The 22,907-nt window shown below is 31.7% G+C and overlaps 1 protein-coding gene across 6 annotated transcripts; it reads right to left on the bottom strand.

Annotated features, from left to right (window-relative positions):
- Positions 1 to 268: 268 nt before the first annotated feature.
- LOC134716850 (uncharacterized) lies at positions 269 to 22,777 on the bottom strand. Of its 6 annotated transcripts, none has more exons than XM_063579864.1 (3): positions 22,486 to 22,777; positions 4,973 to 5,221; positions 269 to 2,949 (listed from the first exon to the last, which is right to left on the bottom strand). In XM_063579864.1, exons 1-3 carry the CDS (start codon positions 22,626 to 22,628, stop codon positions 1,221 to 1,223), a joined length of 2,121 nt encoding a protein of 706 aa, XP_063435934.1. In that variant the 5' UTR covers positions 22,629 to 22,777; the 3' UTR covers positions 269 to 1,220. The 6 variants fall into 6 exon arrangements, with proteins under 6 accessions (XP_063435934.1, XP_063435941.1, XP_063435961.1 ...); XM_063579871.1 differs by lacking the exon at positions 22,486 to 22,777 and adding an exon at positions 15,090 to 15,791; XM_063579891.1 differs by lacking the exon at positions 22,486 to 22,777 and adding an exon at positions 12,757 to 12,847.
- Between the last annotated feature and the right edge of the window lie 130 nt (positions 22,778 to 22,907).

The following is a 22,907-nucleotide window of genomic DNA, read 5'->3' as shown; positions in this document are numbered from 1 at the left end:
TTATCATCTTCTTCTAGTGCTGGATCGATTAAACTATGTATGCCCAACGGTATCATCGACTCAGTAGTCAGTCTCAAGGTACCAGGATTGCATTAATGCTAGTAGTAGTGATGATTTCTGGTCATTATCAGTGATGTTCTTAAACGAGTAAATGAAGGATGAATGTGGCTACGACATAGGGAGTAAATAATTTGAGAGGCAGGGAAATACAACTAACAGAGATAAAATTAATAACATGCTTATAATGAACAAACATGTAACAAAAATTGATGGATTTCAATAACTTAAAACATCTTTTTCACCATTTTCTTGATGACATGTAAATAAAATTATGCTGAAAATAATAATGAAATTAACATACATGCAATATATAACAAATGATTCAGAATTATTGGCCATAAAATATTTGAAATGAAACACAGACTTCAGTCATCATATGACTCCAAGAACGCAGTAACATTTAATTTAAACAGGCACAAGAAAAAGTGTAATAAAATGATTCTTACCTAAATATACAAATTAAATCCAAATGTGGATTTATTGTCATGCAAACAAAAATGTAACCGACCCAAATGGGCATTATCTTGTGTAAGCTTATCTACTAAAATGCTCATCTTTGTTTTATGCTTCTGAAAATGATATCTGTGTTTCATGCTTATGTGAGCACAGACCTGAGAAACATACAGACATATATGAATAACTATAATCATATTTAATCATTTCATCTATGTAAGAAGTTTACTTGTTTTTTACAAACCATTTTATGAATATATGTTACGTTAGTCTGTCTATCATAAACACTCATTTAATTTTTTCGATATCAATTGCACATATCATTTTATACTGTTAAAATGATTATTTTAATTTAACGTAGCATACTTTGATATAGCAATATGGTTTGAATAAATAAATGTATGTATGAAATATGACAAGATCTAATTTGAATAAAAAGAGAAACTAGTCTGCATTTAACTACCGGCAGAACATCTACCCTAATCCTGCTTAGGTTCACTAGTATACTCCGGTCTTTCATTTTAGTCTTGCTTTTGATACCACAAATAGCACTAGTGGAAAGTTATGTCTCAACATTATTTCTTAATTTAATTTGTGCGAGGTAAAGAGGTTTTTTGTTCATACTATGACTATATAATAAAATCTGAAATCTTTGTTTTTACTTTGCACGATTTAACTTTAAATACCACGCTTCTCTGTCTAATCATTCAACATTTGATTGTCTCGTTTTCAAAAGTAGAAATTGAGATTCCACTGTCATCAACCTCCGTCCGTGGAGTATTTTCTTTATTGCAATTAAAGTCACGTAGTTCTTCAATCTTCGAAGATTCTTCATAATGGGATAAAGCCGAATCGTTTCCATTTTCATAAGTAAGGAAGAAACCATTATTATCCTCTGAAGGAGAAACGTCTGTGTGTCTTACATTATTTGTTTCTGAAATTGTCTTTTTATGTTTATGCTCTTTGTTCTCCTCTTTCGAACTTCTAATCTGATTCCTGCTTTTCTTTATTGGTGTCTTAACTGTTTTTAACGTGTTCAAATCAACTATTATCTGAGGAATTTCCCTTTCCTCATCCAAAGAACTGTGACCACTTCTTTCTGTGTTTAGTGTATTTTGAACTAGTTCGCGGTTACTGCTATGTTTCTCCATGTCTGAATGTTCACCAAATAAGTGTCCTTCCACTCTAATGGTATCTAATGTGCTTTCTGATAAAGAACTAGCAGTCCGTTTCGATTGTGAGCTTGCATTATGTCGCGGTTGTCTTGGAGTAAGGCTGTCTTTACTTCTTTTCGATGAATCTGATATGACACTGTTGCTTTCTTCAATTACATCTTCTGTTGATTTAAAGTTAATTTTTACAGAAATTTTCATGTCTGGAACAATTTCACTTCTTGTTGTCTTTGTTAAATTGCTTTCATCACGTTCTGTGATGTCTGTTAGATTACATGCGATGCTCTTCTTCGTTTGAGCTGAAGTAGTACTTTCGTGGACTCGCAATAACTCTAATGACAAAGTAGGAATCTTTTGTTCTATGTCATATGATTGTTCATCATTTTCTTCGTATGCAACAGGTTCGAAATTGTAGTTTTTATCATTTTGCGGAAAATCATTGTCTGGATCACCACGAGATGAATTCTCACGAGAATCAACATCTGCGAGAGTACTTGACGCTGCTCTGGAAGGAGGTGACGTCACAATATTAATACCCACTTCAGAGTTTTGACATTCAGAGTAGAGACTAGGATTCGGAACACGAGTAGGGGAAGCCGGAGATGTAAAAATAAATGGTTCATTGATGCGTTGCACTGATTTGATTGCAAATAGTTCCTCACTTCGTTGAGTTTCAGTTTCAGCTTCATTAAACATATTTCTGTATCTGTTGTTGTAAGTATTGTTTACACGCTGTCCCTTTATGAGGGACGTTTTTACAAAATGAGGCTGCTTATCAGCATCTAAAACCCGCTGATAACGTCTTTGAAACTCTTGATTGCTGTTAATGTTAATACCATTGTTGATATTGGAACCAGTAGTGTTTATGGTTTGTCCAAATGCTATGGGTTTTTTTCTTGATAATTTCACACGATTTTGATAGCCTTGGAAACCAGCTGAAAAGATATAGGGCATTTCAGATTCGAGCATGTTAAACGCGTTTGGTTCAAAACTAACGTGCTTAGCCTCGTCATCATTTTTTGATTTCTCTGATTCTGAACTTCCAGTAACCCTTGGTAACAACTTAGTCTTTGAACGTTGTTTGCGTGGATTTATAGCATTGCTCTTGTTCCATGGAGAATCCAGTGATTTTGTAATGGTTTGATTTTTATGATTTCGAAAATCTTGAAGATGTATAGACCGCGAACTTTTTCTACTCCGAAAGCTTGAAGGAGAAGACTTTCCTCCACTCGAACTTTTTTCAAAGGAATCTTGTGCAACTTGTCTAAAATAATAATAAGGATGTTTATGAAATGTCAAATTAAGATAAGATCATGCTGATCTATAACAAAACAATAATATTAATGACATATATAAAGTCAGAAAGCAAAATCGTACCACAAAAGTGCTTCGTGTTATTGTATTTTGTCGTAGTAGTGTCTTTTATCTTTTCTGTTTGATTAATAGTTGCTCTGTTTGGATTTATAACTCCTTCTATTTTTATTTGTTCACTAAATTTTTATTTTCTGCTTCGTTGCATTTTAGCCTGGTAGCTTCAATGAGTTTATGTAGTCTTTGGAATATGGTAAATCACTTGTAGCCTAGGTTGGAACATATGAGCATATTCAAAAACATCATTCTTTGCTATGCAAACTCTTTTTTTTTTTTAATTTCGGAGAGGCTAGTATGGCTATTAATATAAAAAAGAAGATGTGGTTTCATTACCAATGAGACAACTATCCACAAAAGACCAAAATAACTTAAACATTAACAACTATAGGTCACCGTACGGCCTTCAACAATGAGCAAAGCCCATACCGCATAGTCAGCTATAAAAGGCCCCGATAAAACATTAAGTTTATTAAGTTTATCAAGTATACTAACCTAGAAAAAGGTGTTAGAATTATTATTATTACAAATGTGTTGTGCCGTAATACTGTTCTTCTGACATTTATAGTCAGAGATCGTCATTACACCTGACGTTATTTTGTTAAGAATTTTCTTGGACCGCAGGCGCCAGAATGCACCCACACAGAAAACATGAAACTACTGACCCGAAATCGTTTTAGATTCATTTCAAGTAGATAAATTATACATCATGGGATACGTAATATCTCCTGTAGCACAAACAAAGGCTTTATTGTCAATCAAACTTTCATATTTTGTTGCCTTTTTCCCTTTGTTTTCTTGTGACTGCGGTGTTTATTTCATTCCATGTGTAAAAAGTAAAATCACAAAAATACTGAACTCAGAGGAAAATCAATTTGGAAAGTCCATAATCACATGGCAAAATCAAAAAACAAAACGCATCAAAAACGAATGGACAAGAACTGTCATATTCCTGACTTGGTACAGGCATTTTCAAATGTAGAAAATGGTGGATTAAACCTGGTTCTATAGCGCTAACCCTCTCACTTTAATAACAGTCTCATCAAATTCCGCTACATTTACATGATGCGTTAACTAAACTGTCACAATTAATAAAATAGTCAAAATATGGGTACATCAGCCATCATCGTATAACAATTTTAACAGGAACAATTTAACAGGACACAAAAACATCTACTATCTACGAACACATGGATTGATTTGAGTGTCTGACGTCAGAAAAATTATATACGTCACATAAATTTGTCGTTCAATGTGCATACAAACAATTTTAAAATTTACATAGACAATGTACGCATACAGGGTTAAAAAATCAAAAGTATGTAAGAATAAATTACAGAAATAGACCGAGATTCAAACTAGTAAAGAATTTCGGGAAAAATTTATGCACTGGATCAAAGTTAGTCGCATACATAAATGATATCCAATCTATCGGACGCAAGTGGTTGCGTATACTAATCTATAGCATCAATTACTAACTCCAATGATTATAAGAACTGTGAAAAAAACAACTCAAGATCGTTATATATTTCAGAAAGTGAGGCTACGTGGCTGAAAATGTAGGGTTGGCTGATAAAAAGCTTTTGTTATTGACATATGTTTATTTTTAGAGAAGGGAGTACGTGATTTGAAGGTACCTATGTGTTCAAAAGAATGATCATGAAGGATCGAATGATATTCGATTAGTATTCCTCAAAATTGGTCCAGGGCGATTTTTTTTAATTATTTTGATACTTGTCACCTCCAGTATGAATCGGTAATTTAAATGTTTTCTATATTGGCTGCACTCATGGACGTCTCACAGTCCCACCAATTCATAAAAAGAAAGATCATCAGGGCAATTTCGGATTTACCTCACATTTTCTTTATACACATTCGATAAGTTTGTAAATATGTCTATTAATAAAAAGGTCAATTACTTTATCTTAATTGGCAGGTTGTCCAAAGACTTGTAAACAGCTTCATTATTTCGAAGTCTATCTCGGTGAAGCTTTATGATGTATCTTTTGGAGATTTCCTCTTTTGATATACCCAAAGTATCATTTCGGTGTTGTGTTGTGCCAATGTGTGTAGGTGGCGCTCTCAAAGACAAAGATGGCGGGATTGTTCCTTTCCGCATTAGTTCCACTATATGAGGATCATCCAAATCCGCCATGTCATGGTCACGACTGAAATATAAAAAAATATACCAGATAAAGACGTATTTTTGATTTTAATGGTGGGTTTAAACATAACATTTGTATTTGGGTTTTTTTTTTGCGTAAAAACCACAACGATTTGCTCTGTTCATAAATAAAGGCAATTTCATATCGAACGGTAAACTTTGCCGGCGTGATTTAGCAGTTCATTTGGTTCTGAATGCATTGAAACGCCATATTTTAATGCAAAGAACAGGATGTACTTGCACCTTATGCAGAATAGAATAGTCAAACAATCCACAATTAATCCACATGGCACAGTATCTCGTGATATTCAAATAAAAAGGCTAAATGCCTTATAAAAATCCAGGATCTCTTAACTGCATTTTTCTTGATTTTAAATAATGCCAGATTCATTATCAAAATCCAAAGCCGTTAAAACACAATATAAGTTATTTCATATATATGATATTAATATACAACCATTACATATTGAAACAACACCAGGTGAATGTTTTGCAGCGTTATTGATATACAAAAACATTGCTTTTCAGCTGATAAGAAACTCATTAAGTAGAGTGTGAAGCAAAATAATATGTTTGTAATGAAACGATGGTGACTTCCAAATAAAACAAAAAATCTAAAACTACTTACATATTGCAACACAAGCACACACTATTTACTATATGTTGAAATTTACTGCTCATGTCAATAACATATCTTTTAAAAACTGTAATATTTGCCTCATTAATTTGTATCTATCTTCAAAAAATCTCATACCATTTCAACTAAATATATATGTTCTCTTATTCAATGTATTGTTAGAATGACAATAAAAACAATGAAAAACACAAGTTCAATTGTGATATGGTATGGAACCAGATAAACGGTTAAAGTTACTTATTTATTAAAATGTCTTTGTCTGCAGAACAATACAAAGTAAGGAAAAACTGGTTGTCATGATCGCATATTGGTTTTGTTTACAACTATTGGAAATAAAAATTCATATAACTATTGAAACAATTTATAACTCTGGTGTTTAATTGTCAGACACTCGTATACTGTTACTTAATTTTGCTGGAAAAAAAGTTATTTGAGAATTAATTAAAATTTTATTACACCATTTTTAACGCACTTTATAATGCAGTAACATTTAAATTGATTCATGAAATATATCAAATGTCTTTTGAATGGTCTACTGTGTTTTGAAAATGAAATGTATTACGTTTTAATATTATAATGTACCCACCTTCATTGATCATAAAGGAAGAAGTCCGAAAAATACCACAAACCATTGCAACACAAAAACGTGTGAGATGTATAAAATATTTTCTTTCAAACGGTTTTAAATCAAACCCGCGATCTTTTGAGGATGTGATAATGCGTTACAATGTGTATACATAAAATTCTTAATAACCATTGTATGCTTTCAATTGTCACTGAAAAATATTTAATATTTAGTTACGTCATAAGTAGCATCTATTGTGCTTTCAAACCAATGACAAATACGTTATTTATTTTTTCCTATTTTGTTCACAAGAATTATTATTTGTTCAAGGTTAGCTTCTTAAACCTGATCTGTATCAAGGACCGCTGGAGTGAGAATCGTTAAGATACTTTCATTACAACGTTTTATTTTGAAAAGCATTATACTTTAATGTACAAGTATTTAACAAAAATATTTTGATTTTTAAAAGTACTTGAGCTCTGTGACTTTATCAACCTTCAATAAAACCTGCGATAAGTGTTTAGATATACATTTCTTTACATAATCTTAAAAGCGAAAGTGAAAACATAATTGAATTTCGACTGAATATATAGCTGTCAATGTTTTTATGTAGAGTCATTTAAAACCTCAAGATGTATTTTTGACTCACCTCTCATAAAAGAGGGACGAAAGATACCAGAGGGACAGTCAAACTCATGATTCGAAAATAAACTGACAAAACCACGGCTTAAAATGATAAGGACAAACAGACAAACAATAGTACATATGACACAACATAGAAAACTAAAGAATAAACAGCACGAGTCCCAACAAAAACTAGGGTTGATATCAGGTGCTACGGAAGGGTAAGCAGATCCTGCTCCACATGTGGCACCCGTCGTGTCGCCTATGAGATAACAATTCCGGTAAATAGTCTAATTCGGTAGGTCACATTTATGAAAGGGAAGGGGATTGTAGTTACGACGTAAGAAACATGTCCGATATCATTTGTGAAACGGTTATTCCATAACCGTCAACCAACTCGTGATGGCGTCCGTAAAATTTACGAAGAGATGATATCAATTGCACCATTTGGAACTTTTTGATTTAATAGCTTCATTGTGAACAACAACCCTCTATCAAGAAAATCATGATAGGAAATAATCGTTGACATCAAGATAGAATTATTTTGTTACACATATTAATTTCTTTTTATATTGATTAACATTATGACAAAATGTTGACTGCTGTACCCCTAATTTTGACATGTTTACCCATTATGTCTTTTTGTTTTGTTCACACATCGTTGTCAATATAATGGAATTTTATGCGACTATCACAAAAGTGAGAGGTTTAGCTGGCTTGTTCCGCCTTTTTGTACATAAGAAAATGTCTGTACAAAGTCAGGACTATGACAGTTGTTATCAATTCGTTTCATATGTTTGAGTGTATCACCAGCCCAGTAGTCAACACTTCGGTGTTGACATGAATATCAATAATGTGGTCATTTTTATAAATTTCCTGTTTACAAAACTATGAACTTTTTGAAAAACTAAGGATTTTCTTATCCCAGGCATAGATTACCTTAGCCGTATTTGGCACAACTTTTTGGAATTTTGAATCCTCAATGCTCTTTAACTTTGTACGTGTTTGGGTTTATAAATATTTTTGATTTGAGCGTCACTAATGAGTCTTATGTAGACGAAAGGCGCGTCTGGCGTACTAAATCATAATCCTGGTACCTTTGATAACTATTTACACCACTGGGTCAACGCCACTGCTGGTGGACGTTTCGTCCTCGAGGGTATCACCAGCTCAGTAGTCAACACTTCGGTGTTGACATGAATATCAATAATGTGGTCATTTTTATAAATTTCCTGTTTACAAAACTTTGAACTTTTTGAAAAACTAAGGATTTTCTTATCCCAGGCATAGATTAACTTAGCCGTATTTGGCACAACTTTTTGGAATTTTGGATCCTCAATGCTCTTCAACTTTGTACTTGTTTGGGTTTATAAATATTTTTGATTTGAGCGTCAGTGATGCGTCTTATGTAGACGAAACGCGGGTCTGGCGTACTAAATTATAATTCTGGTACCTTTGGTAAGTATTTGAGCTTTCGGTTTTGCCATTTGATTAAGGACTTTCAGTTTTAATTTTTTTCTCGGAGTTCGGTATTTTTGTAAATTTACATTTTGCTAACTAAATGACATTTTATAAAAATATAAACATACCCTAAAGGTGTTGTCACTGATTATTACTTGATAAATGAAATAACAATTACATTTGGAAATAATGAAAAAAAATCATTATCTTTAAATGCAAATGTAAACGCCAAAGTCCTCAAAAATAATGAAATAACGTTTTCAGTTCAATAAATGTTCCGACAAAAATGTATTCGCTATCATAGTTAACTCCCAACACATTCAATTCGTAGACCATAATCCTGCTAAACCTTGCAAAACTTTCTAAAAAGTATAAGGTACTGTAATACTGCTTCATTCATAAGTAGTAAAACGAACGTAACAGTAAAAGCAACACTTACACGAACACTATAAGCAAGAACTTGAAAATTGATACTATCTAATAAATATACAAAAAATGTACATTGTAGGAAAAAGAAAATGAAATATTTGTCAAAGCTTTAGAAACAGGACGAAAAGCAAGGCTCGCCGAGCTTTTCTTCTGTTTTATAGCGAATAGAAATGCTTTTATATTTTCGGAAATATATGAATATTACTTTTATACTGTTATTCCCACTCGGCACTTCGATGTTTACTTGTTTCAGTACGTTTGTGTCTACCATTTTCATACATATATTCTAAGCTTCAAGGTTACATAGACCATAGATGTAATACCCATAGATATTACATATATTCATAGACTATTTCCAATCTGTTTAAGATATATGCTTAAACTACATTGACGAAAGTGAAATTTTACAAACACATCACTGATTTAAACAATTTTCTCCCCGAACCAAAGTCTACCACCTTAAATCCAAATAGTTGTCTATAACTTTTCAAAGAAATCAGCAAATATTAACCAAAACGAACTGTTGGCGTGCACAGAAAGAAATATCCATATAACCTTCTGTTCACTATGGAAGAGGTTTAAGACAGGAGACTTGTTTGGAGAAGTACAATAATAAAACAAACATGTATGTGTGTAACTGATGTGTATACAGTAGTTTACTGACTTCAGGATGAAATGAGCTAAATTTGAGAAGAAACTGTCTTTTCGAAATGTATTGTCTTGTTTGCAATAGCATATTTTTTCTAAATTTATCGGCATTGTACATTTGTCGTTTGAATATAAAATGTTATTACACGAAATATTCATTCAAGGCATTTTATTTCCAATTTCTGTCGTTTTTGTTGGTAACTTATTTCGATATATTCCTAATATCATATTGAGCAAAGTTTAACTATCTTTTAACGTAAAGTTTTATTAAAATTTTTACTTACGTTATTTCTGGAAGTGAATTACTGCGAAGATCCATTGCATACGAAATTTAACGAAAGGCTATCATTACACAGTTAAAATTCAGTTTGAAATTGGTTTCAAACGCATATTTGAAGTAAATAAACCTTCTATTGTGACATTTCAAATATTGTGTATAGGTAAAACGGATAGGGATCATCGTTAAAAGGTGATATCAGAATATGGAATATTAATAAAAGCAATTTATCATGTCACTATCTTTAATCATATATAGGTAGATAATTTGATTCCTCTCTCTTGCAAAGAAATTTGAAAGTAAGTAATTTTATACTATATCGAGATATAATGGGTTTTCATACACATTTAAAAGATTCGATTAGTAGAATATCTCTGTTCAATTAGTGTAGGTGCACGAGTAGATGTTAATTTTAAAATCTGTTTACAAGGTGGTTAATGACTGATATGCTTTTTACCAACCTTATTAAAAAGAGAACCTATAAATAATTTCCTAAATGATGGAATCATTAGAATTTTATATAAGACTTAAAATGTTTAAACGATCTATTTCGAACTTTTTTCAATAATTGACATTCGATGCATGTCATGATTTTTAATTGAAGGACAGAAAAGCTTTAGATGATCAAATCTTCAGTGTGTTGTACCTTTTTCTGTATCAGTTACAGGCGAAGGATCTTATGCACATTTCAACTTAGTCAATCAATCACTGAGTATATATATAATAGAAGTTCGTAAGCAAAACAAGTCTTAAATACTATATATAAAGAAAAAGAGACGTGGTATTAATTACCGATGAGACAACTGTCTATCAACAAAAAAGCAATTAGGCAGTTGATCAGGCGGCCCATATGTGCCTGCTTGATGATAAAAGCAAATGAAAAAGAATAATAACAAACAGAAACGTTAACAAATAACAGTCAAGGTATTATAGAACCCTTTCTTGACAAAGACGCATACAGAATATGAAAGGGTTGACATGTTTCTTTTAAATCAGATGATTATCAACATACCACTACATATTCTTGGAAAGTGACGTGACAGTTCAGTAATAGAGAAAGCTGCGAAAATCAGTTGCAAAGGGATACACTAAATGGCGATACTGCGTTCAAAGAAACAACTAGCAAACCGACAAAATACATAAAGCACCGAACTAAGAGTTCTTGAGTTTACAGAAAAGACGCTAAATCCTACATTTTTACAACTAAAAATTGTGAAATCACAAAAATACTGAAATCTGAGGAAATTTCAAGACGGAAAGTCTCTACTCAAATAGCAAAATTAAAAATTTCAGAAACACATCAAACGAATGGTCAACATCTGTAATATTCCTGATTTAGTACGGGCATTGTCCTTATTATGAAATGGTGGATTAAACCTGGGCTTACTGCTAGCTAAACCTCTCACCTGTATGACAGTCGCACAAAATACTGAAATCTGAGAAAATTTCAAGACGGAAAGTCTCTACTCATATAGCAAAATTCAAAATCTCAAAAACACATCAAACGAATGGTCAACATCTGTAATATTCCTGATTTGGTACGGGCATTGTCCTTATTATGAAATGGTGGATTAAACCTGGGCTTACTGCTAGCTAAACCTCTCACCTGTATGACAGTCGCACATACATTACCTTGATAATGTGTGAACAAAACAACAAGACAGAACAGGCAAAAATGTAAAAAACAAGGATACAGTAGTCAACATTGTGTTAAGATCTAAATCACTACAAAAACAAACAAATATGTAACACAGGAGCACAAAAAAAGGCATACAGTAAAATCACAACATCAAAAATGACAAGAATACAAAAAATACCATACCACAACAACGCAACGACGGGACGCAAAAGTACAGTGCCACGTCATATGTTTAAAAAAAAAACACACACACAAAAAGGAGCACAGACAAAGCACGATAGTGAACTGAAAGACAAGAAAACAAAACTTTACCATAAAACAACAACACAATGAAAAATGAATAAGTACAAAGCCACAAATGGATATCACCAAAAAAACAAACCAGTTGATTTAATATTCATAAAGACAAATAAAATAAAATAATAACACGTTATAAAGGTGGTACCCTACACTTTCACTTAAATTTATTTGGCTCGTTTAATTTTCATGAAATTTTGTCAAAGTAAATACTGTAACAAAAAAATGAAAATTTCAATAAATTTAAACCAACAGTTTTGTCAGAAAAATTACAGTGGTTATATAGCGGTTTGACAAATATCAATTTTGATCATTTAGAAGCTTGATATTCCTTTTACAACACAACGAGATGATAAACAACGTCAGTAGCCAGAATCTATACTTCAAGACCATCGTGTATTATTTGAGAAGTTGATACGGAATATGTATCTTATATATTTGGTACCTTCGAATGAACTTTTTTACAGAAAAAAGGATGAGACGTTCTTTGACATATCCCTGGTTCATCACCCTTCTGCTCAGACACTGGTGACGTTTTGCTAAGTCTGAGTAGGTAGGAGCTCCAATCTCTTGAATACCGAATAAGTTGGGATCCGAAATGTATATCTCATATGCAGGTGAAGTAAGTATATTGTATAGACCCATCATTATACAATTTTATATAAAAATCATCTAATGTGGATTTAATATTATTATCAAAAATGTATGTGGAGACCAATTTACGTGAATTTCATCAGTTAAGGGGGAACAACAATTTCAATTGTCTAACAAATTACACATTTTCTGAATTATTGTAGACTTTGGCAATACAGCTATATGAAATATTCGCAAATATACAAGCTTTTTCCAATCCACAAAAATCGGAAATGGCATTTTTGTAACCAAAATCTAATCAAAAGGGTGAATAGAAAAATTATTCATTTATTTTTACTAGTTCCTTGCTGTATACGTGATATACTTACCAATTGATGAAATAAATGTACAATAATTCCGCCATGACACCACAAAAACATATCTTATATATATTCCCTAAACGACAGAGCAGGTGGTAACCCCGTGTGTGACTCACTTAAATCGTAGCAGTTGATGTAATTATAAGTATGTAGGAAAAACAAAAGCTAAAACATCAATATTGTCAGGTATGGCTGACAATTAGGTTTTAAAGAGATATATAATTTATACCTTAAATATGCTGGTATTTTAACGTTGTTATCACAAATGATTAACAATACATAACTTTTATACAATGGGAGTGAATCTTGCCAATTTAGCTTGCATTTAAAAATATTTAATGTTTATGTAATTGTATAATAACCTTTTATAACATTTGAAATGTATTTTTTATTAAGTTTTTGCATGCGAAGCAATGTTTTCTTGAAGCTAATGTTTTGCATATTGTGGGAAAATGCCAAATTGTGGTAAATATCGCATAAATTGTTCACAAAAAAATGAAAGCACTTCATGCTCAGCCTAATTCGCATTTTTGTTTGCAATCTTCTAAAAGAACTATAACAGACTATTCGATATTACCTTTAATAATGAAAGTGGGTCAATGTTACAGTTAAACATATTTAAGTTCTTTAACCTATAAACTAATTACTTGATTATTAGCGTAGAGTAACTTATAAATCTCTTTTTAATAAAAAAATAAAAAAAAGTTATATATCCGATAGCCAAACCTTTTAACATTATAATATCGACTGTTCTTGTATTTTTTAAACCAAATAAATTATATTTGGTTATGAAAATAAGTTTACAGAAATTTGGTCAAATGGAAAGCACTTAAACCTAAAACTTAAAATATACTAGAGAGTTTTGTAGCACAAAATGATTGCATGTCCTGACCACAACTAAATAAACTCATCATAGATACCAGGACTAAATTTAGTATACGCCAGACGCGCGTTTCGTCTACAAAAGACTCATCAAGAGTTATCTATCTTCTATATTATACAGGAACTACACATTTACAAATAAAAATGTTTATACGCACAATTGTTGGTGGTACAAGAGCTCAAGAAACAAGTGGAAGATTACAAAGAGAACTTTGCAGATCCCCCAAAACATACTTGATTTTTATTATAAAAATAAAAACAGATTCAAAGTATAATCTTTAAAATCTTTTTCACACTGATTCATGTTATCAATTAGGGAGTACGTACACTAGTCTTGAAAACATTATATCATTAGTTTAACTATGTCGACGTAAAGGCTTAAGGTTTATTATTCTCAAGTCTTTTTCATACTGTAATACATGTAACTAGTTAGTTCTGGAAATGGTTAAGTCTGCGTATAGGCTTAAAGTTAATACTACTACTGAAAATAAGGAGATAAGAAACCTTTAGTTTTTCTGTAATAGGCAATCATTTTTTTAACAAACAATTTTTTGTAGAATTAATAACTTTTACACGTTTTTAGTTGCTAGTATAATATAAACCATTTCTTTATTTCGCGGCGTAATAAGAATATTTTGTTAGGCGATCAAAAACTTTGATTTTCGGTTATGTTTCAAAAATGATTACTTAAATGGATAAAAATAAAATCAACTCTAATTAAATAACAAACAGTTGGTTCTTTTATAAATAACAAATGTGTGCAATTCAAATATTTTCTTTTACGGATTTCTGTAGATTTCATAGACCCTGGAAAATAAGTAGTCTCGGTTCTACAAAGTGGTCATTTGCTTTTATGAAGTTTGTTCTCAATGACGTCCCTTGAAAATAATAAGCAACTTTGAAATGTCCATGACCTTTTCCTATGTTAAGCGATTAAGTCAGTTCCATCTAGGTAAAATAAACAAATGTTCGAAGGACGGCTGTTATCCAGTTCAAAAATTATCGTTGTCTTTTCTGATTGTACAAAGCTTTTCTTGTCATTGTTTCTTCTTTTAAAAGGGGAAGGGATTGATATATATATATATATTTTTAATGTTCCATTCTTCATTTTTTTTTTTAGAGGAAAACGAATGTTTAAGAAGACTTTGATATCTTAAATAAGGAAATCTTGTTGCGTTTTTTTTTAATTTTATATTTCGGTTGACAAAGAAAAAATACTTATCCCTCTTACATAAAAAAAAACCCGTTGGTTTTATGATTTGTGAAGTCAAGAAGAACATTTTAACAAAACAAAACTATATATTTGAGTCCGAGCCATATGGCTTGAAATGCTGACATCAAAACATTTTTTTTAAAACTTGAGTTGTCGGTGAATATCTAAAAGTCAAATACGGCTGTCAGAAATGCCACAAGGCTGGCCATAGTATGCACCCTGATCACTTAAAATCTTCTATACATACCTGATAAATTCTAACAGAAGTTCCAGATGCACTCTATCTATTCGTGGTTTGATCATTACGTGGAAGTATTTTGGATTGCTCATGATGGTTCTTAGACTGAGTTCTAACAGATTATATATATATATATATATTTTCCTTTTATTTTCCTCTTTTAAATATTCCTTTCACTTTACTAGATTGTAATAGAAGTATTCGCATATCTTACACATGAACTCATGTAATTCCACATGTAAATTCCACAGTTACTTTAAATTTTAACAATGGTTTTTTGATTTTACCACGATGTCTTGTAATTCTTTTTGGCGAAGTATTCTACTATTATAATCCATATTTGATTATAAATAATCCCACGATAATAAAACCTATTGACAGTTTCTTCATATAATTTAATTGTGTATCGCATGTGGTGAAGATACCATGCAATACCAGTCTGTAAGTGTTTAGTCGGTCAAAAAGGTCACTCTTTCAATTTCATTTTAACTTTATTATTCAAATCTAATTAAAAAAATACAATAAAAAAATATGTTCGTACTTTATTTGGCTCGAATGTCTGTTTAACATCCACACGTAAAAGATATAACCTCAGATAGAGTCATAACAATAGTTCTTTATGACATTTATTATCTGCAAGTTCGAAATCCCAATTATAATTAATTACTCCAATTAAAAATATTTATATCAAATAATAGAAGATCTAAATTCAAGGTAGTGTATTATTTTCAACACTATTTAATATATACTTATCGCGGTAATGTAAATAAGTTTAATGCATGTTACAATATTAAAGGACTTTGTTTGTGTTGTAATCCCTTTATAAACTTTGCTAGTAGTAGGTCGCGATCGAGTCCAAATATTTCAAGTTGCAAACAGAACTTTTATTAATCCTTCTTTGTGCAAGTGAATTTAAAATACAATTTCAAACAATTGAAAAGAAAATATTACTTTGAAAATAAAATAAAACGAAAGCCTTGGTGAATCGATAAGAAAACGATTAACGCTGATAGTAGATCAAAAGTTTTCTATATTTGTGGGTTTGAATGGACAAAATGTTATCTTTAATAGTGTCATGTTATTTTAAATGGGGGGTAATAACGGTCTCTGAGTTGTCCGTAAAGTTGAGTATACATTAGTTGTAAGTGGTTGTGTTTGCTATTGAATTCTTGAGATAGTAAACTTCCTTTGTTCGTTGTTGAGAGTATGAGATTATTAACCCATAGACCGCTTTGAATCACTTCTTTTTGTTTGAACTGAAACGTTGCTACTTTAGCGTTGGTCCTTATTGAAAGTAATGCTCCGCCTGTTGAAACTACTTTAAATCAACTTTGAGTAGACGCACTCATGATATTTTTCCAAATTGTGCTCAGTATGCATGGTTAATATACATGTAGTTTGTTTCTTTATAGATGAAAAAATGAGGCAGTAGTAAAACATATATAAGTTAATATTGCGCTTATTTTCTTTATCTATTTGCATATTGAACCCTTAAACTAAAGTGTACATAATATAAGTGGTTCTAAAGACCGTCATTTCTGAAATCAGTAGTAAACGCATCAAAACTTTTTATTAAAAGTAGACAATTTGCTAACATCATTTAGAATGATCAAAACAAACACATCATCCTGTTTGTCAGTTTAGAATAAATTATTTCGTCTGAAGAAAACTTTTTAAAAAGTAATCAATTACCGAATGATGCATTTAGTTTGACAGCGAGATTCACACATGGGTTTGTATATATCTGCGTTGTTTTAATTTATATGGTTTGTTAATATTAGCTTAATGCATCTTTTCAAATTTTAAATTATGATTATAAATATTTGATAACATTTCAAAGCGTGCCAAGTGACACACGAATTTGAAAGAACCACATGGTTTATTGTATGACTTGCATAAAATAACATATTAATTATTACTAACTACCAAAAAGTTTTCACAAGGTTTTGTCCTCCTGTACCATTTTTGAAGTTGCGGCAACGCAAGTAATACAGCAACGAATATAAGACATATTTTTTATTAAGACGGCATATTTTTTTTCCAGAAAGCAAGCTATTTTGAGTAGGGTTTCAGCAATCATTCTTTTATAAGGTATATGATTGTTTACCATTTTGTATTGCACAGATCTTTTAAACCGTTAGTTTAGAGGTGAGAGCTCTTCTTGGTTTTTTTTTCTTTTCTGGGCGTTTTGCTAAGTTGGCCCACTGATTAATATTTAAAAGGGAGATGAATGAGATCTTAAAAAACATGCACCGCCCATTTTTTTAATGAAGCTGTTCAAGTCAGGAACTTCATCAGTGAGCGTTTGATTTTATATCTTTGTTGATTTTTTTTTTCGTTTTTTGTTGTTGTTTTGGTTATTTGCTCAATAAAGCAGAGCATTGATGCTTACTGTTCAATTTATTCACATATTTTATAAAATCGTGTTTATCTTAGACAGCTTATAGACTGTATCCTGCATTCTAGATGTTTTTGTTTTGTTTTGAATTGTTTTATTTCAGTTTTTGTAATAAAAAGACGTAAGGAGTATCCGTCAATGGAGTAGTTAGACAACGAGAACAGATTTCCAGATTTCAACACAAACGGTCAATACGCATCATGTTTAAGCTTTAAATATATAATTCTTTATTCTTTTATAGATTTAATGAACTATTCCTACTTAAAGTATACATTTAAGTATATCTTGTAAAAATTCAATTATTGTTACTCTAAATTGCACTTTAAAATATGTTATCAAAAATATGAAAAGTGTTTGTCAATGTCTTGTACAATTTTGAAGTAGCCTATGTATTGAATATTTTGCATCGTAATATCAGCCAATATCGTTCCATTGTAACGTTTATGCATTCAACTAAATGGAGTGTTTAGTCTATCAAATAATAAACCAATTAATCCAAAGAAATGAGAAATATAACCCATAAAATATATCTGTTTAAAACATGTTTCACCAATTTACATGACATGAGTTGAGTTAGGGGATACACCAGAGTGGCGGATCCAAAATTTTCCAAAATAGAGACATGGTTGCCAAGAAACAGGAAAAAAGCACTTGTAACATGCAATGTTTCAGCTATAAATGGGTGGTCTCGGCCACTCCGTTCACCCCTGAATTTAATTCGACCGGTATATCTCTAAATTAAAAAAAATTATATGAGTCTTAATCAAATATCTTTCATCTACACTACATATCTTTACGATAAAAACACCAGCAAAATTAACTATTAAAAAAATCCTGACACTGGCACATGTTATATGAAGAGAATGCGACAAAACTTGTTCTCAAGGAATGATCAATGTTCAATGCAAGTCCAAAAATACTCAAGGTCTACTGTAGCTGTTATCCACTTTTTTATGTATACATAAAGCAAATATTTTTATACTTCATTGTTTGGCTTAAGATATATTTTCATATTGATATAAAGTCACATTGTACTTGTTTTCTGTTGTATTATACAGCAAATGTGTATGTGGATTCGGACGTTTAAATGTATAGTACAATTTGATTTGGGGACGAACATTAATTTCTATGAAGCGAAACGTTGTCGAGTTTGTCTCTCACTCTGTTAAAGAGTCTACCTTTTAGACAGGAAATTAAGCACATAAGAATGTATGACCCTTCTTTATAAATAAAACTAAACCATTGATGGAAACTGAAAAAGTTAATTATGTATTACAGTAAATAATAAAAACATTCACTAGAGCTTCGTGTCAGGTTCACCTTCGGTTTACACACAGAAATGTTGTTCTTAGGAAAAAAAATTCTGGTATACATTTTTCGTAAAATGTCGATAGAATATGACACGGAGTGCAAATATTATGCACTTTGGAAAACTGAAGACTTTACTATCATGATCGTATTACACATGTCGTAACAGTAATTTTAAGCAAACCGACGTAATCAATTTAAATTTCGATTGTGCAATTGTTATGCCCTATTTATGGGCATTATGTTCTTCATGGTCCGTGTGTCCGTTTGTCTGTTCGTCCGTCCGTCCGTCCGTCCGTCTTTTTGTCCGTTCGTCCGTCTGTCTGTCCCGTTTCAGGTTAAAGTTATGGTCAATGTAGTTTTTGATGAAGCTGAAGTCCTATAAACTTGATGCTTAGTATGCATTTTCCTAATGATGTTATCTTTTGAGTTATGACCAAATTTCACGGTCTACTGACCATAGGAAATGGTAGTACTATTGGGGCGTCCGTGTACTATGGACACATTCTTGTTCTGTATGTTTTGATATAAAATGAGTGTGTTGAGTACCAGTTCAATCAAGCTACAAGTTAATGTGTCTGTCCCAACTCAGTCTAGCATATATAATCATGTTGATTACTAAACGTCTTATTTCGTCGACGTTTACCACATATTTCCTTCTTGTTAACGATTAAGTACTAGGATATGCGAGTTTACTATGCTTTCTGTTCTCCTGTGGTCAGTATTTATAGTATTATCACCTGAACGTTCCCCTGTAGGTGTTGATTTTATTTGTCTGATCCCCTGCAGTGGCGGATCCAGGAATTTTCATAAGTGGGGGCCCACTGACTGACCTAAGAGGGGGCCCACTTCAGTCACGCTTCAGTGATTCCCTATATAAGCAACCAAATTTTTTCCCAAAAAGGGGGGGCCCGGGGCCCGTGCCCCCCCCCCCCTAAATCCGCCTCTGCCCTGTGTAGGTTGTTTTTTTTCTATAGCGTTAACTGTCTACTTCCCTTTATATGTTGTTTGTATTTCTCGTGTTTTTGTCTGCTCTCCTGTATATTTGTTTTTTATTTAAAGCGTTTTCTGTGTACTCCCTGTATGAGGTGTTGGCATGCATAGTGTTCTCTGTTTGAACACCTTTATACGCGGTTTGTATTTCTCGTCTTCTCTCCTGTATATGATGTTTTCATTTTAGTGTTATCTGAGAGCTCCCCTGTATATGCTAGTTTTTTTTATACATGTCGTTGTTGTTGTTTTTTGTCTGCTTCCCTTTTTATGCTATGTATTTTATGCCCTGTATATCTATAGTGTTTTTGTATGCTCACTTGTATATCATGTTTGTTTTCATTTCTCGCGTTCTCTGTCTGCCAACATGTATTTGGTGTTTTTATTTATTTTATTTCTGTATATTTTCTCTGTAAAAGTTTGGTTTATTATGTTCCATATCTAGTCCCCTTTACATGTTTGGTATTTTTTTGTCTGTTCTCCTGTATTTGTTTCTTATATTTTTCGGTGTTCACAAAAATAAGGACATGTTGTAGGATTGCCAATGAAACAACTATTCACTAAATACCAAATGAAGTGGATGTAAGCAATTGTAAGGCAACTGTATGACCTTCAATAAAAAAAAAACGTAACCGTATAGTCGGCAATAAAAGGCCTTGATATGAGAAATGTTAAAACAATTCAATTGAAAACACCAACTACTTTATTCATAAATGTTTTTTTACCAAAAAAAAAACCCAACACAAATATGACAGACAACCACTGAACTGTTCTTCTTTGGACAAAGATTTCCCCTATTTTTCCATACCGGGCGTTGACTACCTCTACTTCTATTTATGTCTCTTTATTACGCTTTGGAGATTTAGAATGCGTTAAAACAATAGAAACTATTTAAAAATGATTGGTATTAGATTTATTGAAAAGGTTTGACATTTATTATGTATGAACACTTTTCTATGTCATTACACTCATCATGTGTATGTTCAAGTTATTATTTTATTTAAAGAACCCATTTGAACAATGTTTGTTTTAAACGCGTGTCATAAAAAAAATATATAACTATGCTATCTTGAGTGCAACACAAAATAAATAAAATATCTCACGTTTATTTTAAATTTATCCTTTTTTCCATTACTTCACTTTTATTTTCAAATTCAAATAATCAAACGGTTACAATGCCCCTGCTGGTCATTTGCTCTTCATTCAAAAACTAATTTTAGCAACAAGGCAATTTATTTTACTTTATTTTTGTGAAAATCTGATTAAAGTTTTTTGTTTGCGTAGTTTGTGTAATATATGTCGTTGCTCTGTTTTCAAAAGACATATACGGATTGTTTAATATATATTTGATTCAATACATTAGCCGAAAACACAATCAATTGAAGTTTTCTTGTCGTTTTCTTATATTTAAAGAATTTATATAAAATTAAAACTGATTTTATTTAGTCACTTCATAGTACTCGTGTTATCTTAACCCATCCGTATAATAGAATCAATAAAATGAATCCAAAGTAAAACATTATTAAACCAGCGGATTGAAAATTCCTGTTTTCTCGATATCAGTGAGGTTATATTATTTTCTAATATACCATCCTTATTCATATATACTTTATCTGTTGTAGTCGTTACAATGATCTTTTTACTGATAAAACTAACATACAAACACTAAATATAGACACGTAAGTCAAAGGAATACACGCGAATTTGTTTTGTTCGCTCGCTGCATGTCACTCTCGAAACAGTATCAATTCTCACAAAGCATGGTAATATGCACAAATCATGAGGTTAAATAAAATTGAGAATGGAAGTCGGGAATGAGTCAAAGAGACAACAACCCGACCATAGAACAGACAACAGCAGAAGGTCACCAACAGGTCTAACTTTTACTTACTGTGATATTTTTTTCATACGGGTACCTGTGTTTTGTTGTTTTGTTTTGTTTTGTTTTGTTTTGTTTTGTATTGCATGGTTCATTTCATCGAAGGACGACCATGATTTAAAAAAAAAGGCTAGATTGACATTCTCGTGTGCCTGTTCTAAGTCAGACACCTCGTGAATGGTATTTTATGTTAGTTTAAAATATCTTTGTTGGTTTTTTTTCATTTAGGGAATTTTGAGTTTATTGCAGATTTTTGATAGTCTTGGAGACATTTATTCCCAATTATTAGACTAGGGTTAATTTAGAGTTTGATATGTATTGTACAGATACTTGCCCAAAGGCTATAATGATATGCATCCAAGTAACACGGCAAAATCTTAAATTCAACCCCCTTTTTAGTGCAAGAGAATATTTGATCGCTTGATTTTAAAAAGTTATTACTCTTACAATATGGCGGGTTTCTTTTTTACGCCAAACTTTTACATAGACGCTCCGTGGATTGCGGACAACTTAATGTGTCCCCCTATTGAAAATGTTATCTTTTATGTAGCCTTTTTTCATTATGTCGATTTTAAAAAAAACATTCGTTATGAAATAAATAGCTGTAAAATACTAAGGGAGTAATACAAATTCATAAGTCGAGGAAAAACAGACAAAACCATTTATAAAAACCATGAACATACAGATACTATACAACACTTTATAATTGATGTTAGCGTTCTCGCCGTTCTTGTCAACTCATTGTTTGTTTTTTCTCTATAAATTATATGCATCTTAGAAATAGATTATAGAGTTAAAATTTAAAAAAATCAATTAAAATCTGTACTCACCGTTTTGTTTTGTATAACCTCGGATGCCTCTTTTGAATATCCGGTAAAATAAGTGTATCCTCATTTATTTCTGATTTTACAACGAAATCTAATCGTAAATCCTCTGTAGGCGAATTCACACCTCCTCTCATTTTAGACCTCATTAAAACAACTGATTTTCACATTTCATAAAAGACACTTACAGTGTTATTAAGTTCATATTAATTGAAGTTTAACCTTTCTTCAAGACAAACAAAGATCATATTTTTAGTGAGTTCCGGTTCTATTGGTTTATATACCTATATAACAATACCACAATACCACTCACATTTATACGACAAAAAAAGGGCGCGTAAAGTCAACACCAAAAATCAATCAAACAACTGGGATCATCAAAAGACATGAACTAAGATTTTGAATAAATCCATATCTCCAAGAGATTA

Source organism: Mytilus trossulus, chromosome 1, assembly GCF_036588685.1.
Source record: "Mytilus trossulus isolate FHL-02 chromosome 1, PNRI_Mtr1.1.1.hap1, whole genome shotgun sequence".
In the NCBI taxonomy this organism is placed as follows: Eukaryota; Metazoa; Mollusca; class Bivalvia; order Mytilida; family Mytilidae; genus Mytilus; species Mytilus trossulus.
The sequence above is the reverse complement of the archived record's forward strand: the minus strand, read 5'-3'. Positions and strand labels throughout refer to the sequence as shown.

Excerpts from the sequence above, each read along its gene's own strand:
- LOC134716850 (XM_063579864.1), bottom strand. The coding sequence starts at position 22,628 with ATGAGGTCTAAAATGAGAGGAGGTGTGAATTCGCCTACAGAGGATTTA. Across the intron at positions 5,222-22,485 it reads AGGTTATACAAAACAAAACG|TCGTGACCATGACATGGCGG; the intron begins GTGAGTACAGAT and ends TTTATATTTCAG. Across the intron at positions 2,950-4,972 it reads AACCTGCCAATTAAGATAAA|ACAAGTTGCACAAGATTCCT; the intron begins GTAATTGACCTT and ends TTATTATTTTAG.